This window comes from Saccostrea cucullata, unplaced genomic scaffold, assembly GCF_032062105.1.
Source record: "Saccostrea cucullata isolate Sc308-1 unplaced genomic scaffold, CSIRO_AGI_Scuc_v1 ctg16354, whole genome shotgun sequence".
Taxonomy (NCBI): Eukaryota; Metazoa; Mollusca; class Bivalvia; order Ostreida; family Ostreidae; genus Saccostrea; species Saccostrea cuccullata.
Genome location: NW_026941210.1, coordinates 2,743 through 13,167, shown reverse-complemented (window position 1 = coordinate 13,167; position 10,425 = coordinate 2,743). Strand labels below are relative to the sequence as shown.

At 32.8% G+C, this 10,425-nt stretch overlaps 1 protein-coding gene across 1 annotated transcript; it reads right to left on the bottom strand.

Moving 5' to 3' along the window:
- Positions 1-2,127: 2,127 nt before the first annotated feature.
- Positions 2,128-2,695, bottom strand: LOC134257432 (type-2 ice-structuring protein-like). The gene is made up of 3 exons (XM_062740051.1): positions 2,656-2,695; positions 2,394-2,546; positions 2,128-2,298 (listed from the first exon to the last, which is right to left on the bottom strand). Exons 1-3 carry the CDS (start codon positions 2,693-2,695, stop codon positions 2,138-2,140), a joined length of 354 nt encoding a protein of 117 aa, XP_062596035.1. The 3' UTR covers positions 2,128-2,137.
- Positions 2,696-10,425: the final 7,730 nt, after the last annotated feature.

Below are 10,425 nucleotides of genomic sequence, written 5' to 3'. Positions count from 1 at the left end.
GGTGTGCGCCAAATTTTCTCGTTTTACATGTACAGTATAGTACTGATTTCACAATTATTGCTAATACAGGGTATGACTGTGACTTGATGTTTCTGAAAATATATATACTTCATGTTGTATTAATATTTTTTAATGTTCTGTAATTGTTGAGACATAACAATTCCATGATTTAGGATCTACTTTATATTAAACATATTGAATATGTTTGTCAAAAATTGATACAAATAAATGTAGTAGTTTGATTAAGTAAATCCTCTGAAATTATTCCATCAATATAAAGGAAACAAAATTACATTAAACGTACAGCTTAATTTATTTTGATCTCTAGTCTCTAAAAGTTAAAGAGAGAAAACTTGTGCCTTGTTCCCATTATTTTCAAATTGAGTTTTGTTAATACATAATATATATGTTAAAAATGATATAACAAATGTAGCCCTTTAATTCGATCAATCCAAAGATATATTGACTTAACAGAAAAGCATATCGATATGCTTTTCTGTGAAGTCGATATATCTATGGATCGACTTCATCAAAGGGCTATATTTATTTAGTAGTCCAGTTGAATACAATAAACGTTCTTACAACTGATATGAAACACGTAGGCCAAATTATTAATGATTGTATTCCTATTTACAAAAACTTAAAAAGAATATGAACCTTCAACATGTTCAAACTAACCATATATGATTTATTGTACCAATAATAATTACACCATATGTGATTTCAACACATACCTATTAATAATAACACATTCAACAAATAAACCCAGGAAGTGATTTCATATATAGGCATGTTAATCTATTTCAATCTTGTTTCCTTGTTTAACAATCTACGTATATCTGTTCTCTATCTTAATTTAGTGTTAGTGAGATATAAAAAGGAAATAAACATAGTGGAATTTAGAGAAAAAAATTAGATAAAAATTAACTGTGACAAATGTTGGTGTCTTTAATTCAAGCATCCCATTCCAAAACTAAAGAAAAATTATTTAAAATACTCAGTAAACATCAAATAGAGTTCACCGAGGAGAAGAACAAACAAGTCTAAAAATTAAATACACTCTTTTATTCATGAGTATCGTTTGTTCAACATAATATACGTGAATTCTATTAAACACATCCCTGAGTTTTCATTTGTTCGAAAATCAAAAGGAAAATAATTTTGGTTACACGAATTCAAGCCTTTTTTTGATAGCATATATATATATATATATATATATATATATATATATATATATATATATATATATATATATATATATATATATATATATATATATATATATATATATATATATATATATGAAATAGGAGATTATAAGTGGTCGGAGCGGCTGCACTCGAGTCGCAAAGCAAGAAGTTTATCTTAATGTCGCGGGTTCGAATCCCAGTGTGGGGCGTGGGAATTGGTCATTTGGATGAGACCATTTAAAATAAGGTCCCGTATCGCAGTAGGTGTTGTCACAAAAAGATCCCACACTGCTCACCTGCCATGAGTTCCGAGTGTATTGCAAAATTTGCAGCTCTCCACCGGCAAGTGGCGGCGTCTCTATAAGAATGAGAAATTCTCAAGAGGGACGTTAAATAACAAACAAACGAAGATTATTGAAAAAGATAAGAAAGTATGTAGCAAAAAAAGTGATTTAGATAAAATCATAGTTTTATAAATGCTATTTTGCCGTTATTTCCCGATCATGACAAGGAGCACACGGCGGGTGTGACAGGTCAGCAGGGGATGCTCACTCCTCCATGGCACCTGATCCCACCTCTGATGTTTCTGAGGTCCGTGTTTGCTCTGCTCCTATTTTGTATTGTTTTACGGTCTTTGAGATTGAATACTGTTCGTTATCTCCATATCCTTCTCCATATCCGTCATTCTATCTATCTCAATATTTATCTATTTACTGCCAAAGCCTAAAAATCGAGTAAGATAAAAAAAAAATGGCGCTGATCCCTAATGTTGGTGATCTGCGTTTGCTTTACTCCCGATTTGTAATGTTTTAATGGATTTTGTGCTTGAAAACGGTTTGCTATCTCCATATATCATGCAATATAAGAAGTAAACAGATTTAAAGTTTTTGAATCCAATATTCGTCAAAATTCAAATTCATTTTGATTGTTGGGAGTATAAAAATTGTTTAAAACACATATGGTATTAAAAATATCTTCCATAGGAGATAAAAACAATAACCTGGAGCCCAATGAGTTTGGTTCATCTGAGTACCATCTACCCATGTCCATGTCCCAGAGGATGACTTCTCACCTCCAACGAAGTAGGTCAAGTTTTCATTTAGATTCCCTAGAAGAAGTTATCTCTACAGTTATTTGACTTTTTCACTGGAGGCAAATTCTCTTTTTTCTGTACATTTTTTTAGATATTGGATTTGTACTCACTGAGTGTACATATTTCGCTGATGACCGTGGCTAAATCACCTCCTGCTTTTTCACATTCCTTGGCAGCCGAATTCCAATTGATTTTATGTTCTTTAAACAGATATGATAGTCTATTTTCAGGACATGGATGCCACGAGCAGACTATTTCGGAAACTAAAACAATTAATAAAAAAGTAAATGGTTGGAAAAATAGAAATTACAGAACTAGATAGAACCAAGATAAAAAGAGATGAAAATAGATAAAGTTTATAAAAATACAAACCTAGGAAACAGAATGAAAACGTAAGTTTAATTTTAAACATACTCTCGCCTTGAATACACACAAAGCAGGAAGTAGCGGAGTGTATAATGAATTGTTTTTTTTTTTCACGTCATGACAAACTAGAAAAATATGCGCACTCATGTTTGTCAATTTCTTCCACACTTAAAGTTGTTGTTTATCAAGCAATGCTTAGGTCCTTTTAATAAATGTACTCAAATAGCAATACTTCAAATTGAAGTTAAGCTTCCGCAGCATTCAATTTTGAAATATACATTCTCTCTCTCTCTCTCTCTCTCTCTGGTATTCAGTTTTTTTCCCGAAAGTGTCCAATAGATGTTTTAGATCTTATTTTTAAATGCCTACTTTCTTTTTCTTTTTTTTAGCTCAATGAGGAACAATTTGAATTTGTATTTTTAAAAAACATCCTGGACCAACAACTGTCTGTCGTCAATTGCGTCTCGCTCATTATTTTTCACTCTTCCGTTATTCATCCAAAAACCAGGCGATTATCAGAAGACATACCTCCGTGTATCAGGTTTAGATTTAAATGAACTAATCCACGCGTGTCCCAGTGGAAAATCGAGTTAAAGTAGGAAAAAATTATTTTTGCATTTTTGTCACAAAAGGCTAATTTTATTATAAATAACAGAAAGATGAGAAACTATTGGCACAATAAGCCAAAAAGAAAATAAAATACAAAAAGTTACATAATTTGATCAATTTATGAAATTTTTTATAATTTTTTTTCTCAAACAGACATGTTATCCTACGTCCTAACATTCTTCAAGTAATTTGCATGGTACTTTCATAATTACTTAAATACCTCGCAAATATTTTATGTGTCATTTTTCTTTTTTACCCCGGACAGCAAAAATCTAAAAGATGTCAGTCTCGATACGATCCTTCTATCGTTTCATTGCTTTGCAGCATTTGGGAAATGTCCTAATCTGTCACAATTTTTTTTATAGGAAACCAAGTGGATTGATTAAGAGATAAATCTTGTGATCCACAAAGAGTTTCCGATCAAATAATTTTCATTGCCTTGCAGCCCCCCATTTTTAAAAATGTTTTTATTATTGATTTTTTTTTTCAATCCTTCCATACTTCTGATTATTTAATTGCTTCATCATTTAATTCACAAGTTTATTCTTTGATGTTTCATATCTTCTCAAAAAATTGAATGAAAAAAAATATTATTATCTGTCCAATTTTACTTCAAAGGAAAGAATGCAATTTCTCAGGAAGTGATGTATTCTTACACTCCGTCTTAACTACCGGGGTACGTGAAGAGACAACAAAGTTCCATTGTCATGACAAAGTAAACTTCAAGACAATACAAATTATTCTTTATAAGGAAAAAAAGACAAACAGAATAAATTATTACAAAAAATCGAAAATTAATTCCTTAGAATAAAGAATTTCATTAGATTTATATCATTTAAGAGGCTGTTTCATGAATGGGAACAAACTTGAAAAAGTTGAATCGTGTCTATGAGTGTTCCTGTTAAATACACAACGTTTTCCATCCCTCCACGTCCTGCTTTCTGCATCAACCCAAGAAATCCTCTGCCTGGTGAGAAGAAATATTAATCCTAAATTAATTTATTAGGAATTATTCATGAATGTATTTCATTTTTAACAGTTCTGAAATACACCGTTTTTCCAAACATGCTCGAAGAGGGAAATTCCTTATATCGGTTTCGAACAAAGAGATATATTTACACGATATATGATTGAATGTATATTGTTTTACGTCGTGTTCGCGAATTTTTCACTCATATAGAGACGTCCCAATGTACCGGTAAATTAAGAGCTTCATAAATTAGACATTTACTTTGTATTCAGGGCAATTGAGCTGTGGGGGTTCAGTATCGTAAAAAAAAAAATTCATAATCAAACCACTTAGAACTTGATTTCTGTCTAATTCGTTCCTCAATCGAAAGAAATCATATAATGCTTAGCGGAGAAACGTTTGCTGCATATATTTCATCGACTTGAGTCGATCAAACTTCCGAATAACGAGAGAACGATACCAACCGGGCTACTGTGAGGGCTTACTTGAGATATTTCTATAACCCCCTATATAATGTACATGTACATGGACAAACGTTGTCAATGCGTTATCGTGCGATACATCTTCTTATATTGTTACAAAAGAGAAAGTAAAGAAGATCCCCATAAAGTCAGGTAAATATCGACGACGTAATATTTCTTTTGAATGAAAAAGGATAATACGTTAGTTCGAGTACATTTAAATGTACGTCCGAATTAAACACAAAATACGCAATTTCCTTTGAAGTATAAAAGATGAAACATATGAAGATAACGAACAGTATTCAAGATCAGAAGTCCATTAAACAATACAAAATAGAAGCAGAGCAAACACAGACTTCCAAAACATCAGACGTGGGATCAGATGCCTTGGAGGAGTAAGCATCCTCTGTCGACCGGTTACACCCGCCGTGTGCTCCTTGTCAGGATCAAATTTGTACAGAGAAAGATAGAGAGGGAGAGGGGTAGAAAGATTCATATATAAATGTTCTAAAATTAAAAATAAACACATACTTTCTCGTTATTGTACGCTCTGTCAGAATATTACTTGACAAAGACGTTAATGGTAGTCTAACAACCAAGCTTTATGATAAACATGATGACTTTAACTTTACAATCGTCAACTTCCCTTACTTATGCATCATTATATGTTCATCACCTGCATACTGAGTTAACTAGTATATATCTCAATTGATTCGATACGCAAGATCATGCGCTACCTTTGAAGAATTTCTAAAACGGTCTTCGAGATAAATTATTGACAAACAAGTTGATGAAATAAGAATATCAGCAGTTTTGTTTAAAGTCATCATTTCGTAAGTAATATGGTCGATACAAAGACCTTGTCAGCAAATACATTTTATCATTGGGTCAAATGCTGACTGACATTTTCATAATTATTGTTAGTCCACTATTTATACACTGAATTGACGACGGATTATTCCGATTTTCACGGTCATGACAATGAGCATACGGTGGGTCTGACCGGTCAGCAGGGTAATAACGAAAAAATAATGGCCTTACAATTACTATGAAAAACGGCAGTCATCACTTGACGCAGTGTTAACATGTATTAGCTGACAAGTTCATTGTATCAACCATAGAACTTACGAAATGATGACTTTAAACGAAACTGCTGATATTCTTGTTTCATCAACATGTCTGTAAAAATAATTACCTCGTTTTTTTTAATTGAAGGTACGTAGATCGTGCTATTACGTATCCAATTAACTGAGAGATAAAAACCCCGCATGCAGGTAATGAAGGTATAAATAGGGTATTGCTGCATAAGTAATTGAAGTTGATAATTGAAAATTTTCAGTTAACAATTTTCGTCTTTTTCAAGTAAAATATCCAAATATGAAACAGACGTTTCAGACTTTGAGGTATCTTTTATCCCAAGCTTACTCCCCCATGGCACCTGATTCAATCTCTCATGTTTTGGAGGTCCGTGTTTGCTTTGCTCCTATTTTGTGTTGTTTTATGGACTTTTGAGCTTGAATACTCTTCTTCATCTCCACGTATTTCATTAAATAACATATTTTTTATCATGATATTACCGGTAGATACATGGGTCATGAATTGTATACGGATTACTTAATTTTCGCGATCATGGCAAGACGGGATCCTGACTCCTCCATGGCACTAATACCACATCTGATTTCACATTGATTAGTGTTTGTTCTGAATTGTGGCAGACAAAAGCGAGGTGAGTAAACTACCAATACACGGTTACATGTAACCCCGTATATTATATAAAATGATATGACAAATGAACAATGCAATTTTTAGCCTTTAACAAATACATATAGTATTGAGGCTCTATTGAATTTCTAACATATAAATAAATATCAATCTTTTCCTCTAAAAAAGTATTAAAAATTAATAGCGATTCAAAATCTGGATTTACAGTCCAGCTTTTAAATATTTATCAAACACTCTCAATTAGTTTTGTTTGGATTTATAGTTAGGTTTGAAAGTAATTTAGTATTAGATAAATGTAAACATGGAAAACGAAAAGTTAAAAGCGTAGGGCAACAGTAATGATAAAAAAGTAAACAGTACTGAATAAATGCCTCGTACTTCTGCTGCAACATTATATCTTCGTGATAAAATCAAAAATACAACGGTCGGAGCAGCATCTACTTACTGAAAATGCTTATCATACTCATAATTTTATTTCATTTCTTTGAGATTGGAATATCTGATTATCGCAATTCTATACGGTCCTACAGGTATCGGACAACAAAGTTAATCATAGCATTTCTTATGTATTCGCCAATTTTCAATTAACATGTGGTGTAATGTGTAGATGTACTTTATTTGTATAAATAATAGACTAACAATTTGTATGAAAAACGTCATATTGTATTTACCAATTTTGTTTGTAAGTAAAGGATACTCTGAAATTCCGATATTGAATCAACTGCATGTTGCATTAATTCTCAAAAAAATCCATTGTAAAGATTAGATTAGATTATTTACCACATCACGTTTAGAAGTTGAATTGAAATTATAATTGTAAATACTTTACCTACTTGTACTTACCTCTAGAATACATACACAAATATTGTCTCAACTTCTTATGAACAGGTTGTGATTCGCCATGGATGGAGATACTTGGGCATTGCTACTTGTATGACAAGACAAAAGTCACATGGAATGAGGCTAAGGTAATATCATGGACATTAGCAAGGTTTATGGCTTTCGTATAGAATTATTCTAGAACCCTTGAGTAAATGTATTGGTACTTAACATGTCAAATTCTGGTACATTCAACCCACCGTCCCACTCTCCTTTTTAAAGATTTTGTCAACTTTATTTCCTATGTAAAATGTTGATAAAAAGGTCTTAAATAATATTTCACTATGATTTACCCAAAAATCATTTTTTTTTTAAACAAGTATTATATACATTACTGTTTTCTCATTTCCTCTGACATTTAAATATTTGGGCTGAAATGAATATATATAGAAACAAGAGGCCCATGGGCCTTATAGGTTAATTGAGTATCATGTAACAACTTTCCAACAATTGAATTTGATTCGTGTTTTAAACCAGGGGCCATGAAATTCAAAATTTTGGAAGAGGCACCATTGCTTATCATAACTATACACTTAGCCTGCTTACTTCGGTTACTTAATACCCAGAGGTAGATCAGAGTAACAAAGAGAAAATGCATTTCCACCTGATCATTTGTGCACCCCTTACCACAAGAGCCAATGACGCTGGGCCAAATCTTTCAAAATTTTGGAAATTTTATAAATTTTATTCATCATTTTGTTTAATTAATATCAAAGTGCAGATTTCAAAGCATAAAATTATTTTCAGACTATGTAACCCCCCCCCCCCCCCGAGTACCTTTGTTCCAGGGGCTTGGAAATTAACCAATTTGGAAGAAGCAGCTTTCTTCGTCATAAATATGTACTAAGATCATTGGCATAATACCCAGGAGCAAAGGAAAAGATTTTCAAAGAATTCATGCATTTTCACTATATAAATTAGAGCCCCGTCCTAACACAAGAAGCCCTGACCCAGGGGCTATAAAATTCACAAATTTTAAAGAGGCATTCTTCCTTCTCAAAACTATGTACATAGTTCATTGGTTTAATTCCCAGGTGCCGAAAAAAAAGATTTTAAAGAATCAATTCAATTTTACTATATAATCAAAAGAGCCCCACCCTAACACCAGAACCCCCTAACCCGGGGGCTATGAAATTCACAATTTTGGAAGAGGCAGCCTTTTTCAACATAAGTATGTACTTGGTTAGTTTATTTAATACTCAGGAAGGAGATTTTCAAAGAAATAATTCATTTTCAGTACTAGTATATAATCTTTATAGCCCCGCCCTAGCACCAGAATCCCTGACCCCGGGGCCATGAAATTCAAAATTTTGGAAGAGGCAGCGTTATTCAACATAACTATGCACTTGGATAGTTTATTTAATGCCCACGAACAGAGAAGAAGAATTTCAAAAAATTTATGCATTTTCATTATATAATCTTTATAGCCCCGCCCTAGCACCAGAATCCCTGAACCCAGGACCATGAAATTCATAATTTTGGATGAGGCAGTCATTTTCAACTCAAATATGCACTTGGATAGTTTATTTAATGCACAGGAGCAAAGAGAAATTTCAAAGAAATAATGCCTTTTAACTATATAACCTATTTATCTCCGCCCTAGCTCTAGAACCCCTGATCCTGAATGAATTTCACAATTATGGTGGAGGACTCAATGCTGATTACAGTCATACCAACAGTTAGTCCAGGAGTAAAGAAGAAGATTTTTAGAGATTGCACTAATTTTAGTGGTTTTGGCCCCACCCCTAAGGCCCGGGGGGAGGGGGGGCAGGGACCATGAAATTCACAATTTTTGTTCCCCTTTACCCATAGATGCTTTATGCTAGATTCGGTTGAAATCAGTTGAGCGCTTGCAGAAAATAAGCTGAAATGTTAACGCACGACGACGGACGAAAACGGATAGCAATAGGTCACCTGAGTTTATTCAGGTGACCTAAAACGACACAGAAAAACCGGATCAGTTCTTTATAAGTGAGTTACTTTCCTTAGAATCCATTACTACTGGGTATTATATATAATAGTCAAGGAATGGTTCATTCTATCTATAATTTAAATTATTTTATTTGAAACATTATTATTACAATAAAAATATTGGTATGGGTTTTTCACTCTTGTTTATATGTTCTACATAGCGTGTCCTTCACATGACCTGTAGTTGCCAAATTCTGCCCTTCCCAGCATTGCTAAGTAACGGCCTGTTGACTGCCAAAAATTGTAAGATTTACGATAAAATTTCATAGAACTTACAGAATGAAGTAAAAATTTCATATTTTATTGAACAATTTGTCCCAACACATACCTGAATTAACTGGGTTTTTGGATGTCAAATGATCATATCGAAAAGAGTTTTTCTCAGTCACACATACACTACTGGCTTTTAAAACCCCTGTCCGTATGAAAATCCACTGTCTTTCTCTGTATCCTACAACATTTTCACAGTAATCTACGGTATATCTACAGTATGCTACGGTATGCTAGCTCTGTATATACAGTAAATCTCTGTATGCCACTGTATGTATCCCCAGCATGCCACAGTTACATACAGTAGGCCCCGATACGCCTACAGTATGCCACTGTATGGCTACTGTTTCCTACAGACAACTACGGTAAACCCCAGTATATGTCCCAGTACGCCCCTGTATATGTTCATTGAAGCAAAAAGAAGAAGTTTACACACTCCCAGAGCACTGTACGGTTACCTAAGATGTGGGATTATCAATTTAGTACACAGAGTTACTTACCTAAGAAATTTTCGAACATTATTTTAAACACATAGCAGTATTTTTTTTTTAATTTGTTAAGAGATTTATTGTGTTCTTTTATAACTCTGAAATAACTATCGAGAAATAATAAATCGTTACTTCAAAAAATACTTATCTATCAATTTTCAAAATCAATTATTAAATTATTCTTTGGTTTGATTTATTAGTTAATTAATTAATTTATTTATTTTGCAAACACCTATTTAATCCATAAAATACCTGGAGTGACTTTGTAACTTTTGAAGAAAAAAACGCGACCGGGGTAATGCTGCATTTTGGAAAAATGTAGCTTTTAAAATTGATATAATTTCTTTGAAAAAATAAATATAATTAATTAACAGCATGAAATTAATCATTTTAAAAAAAAATCAAT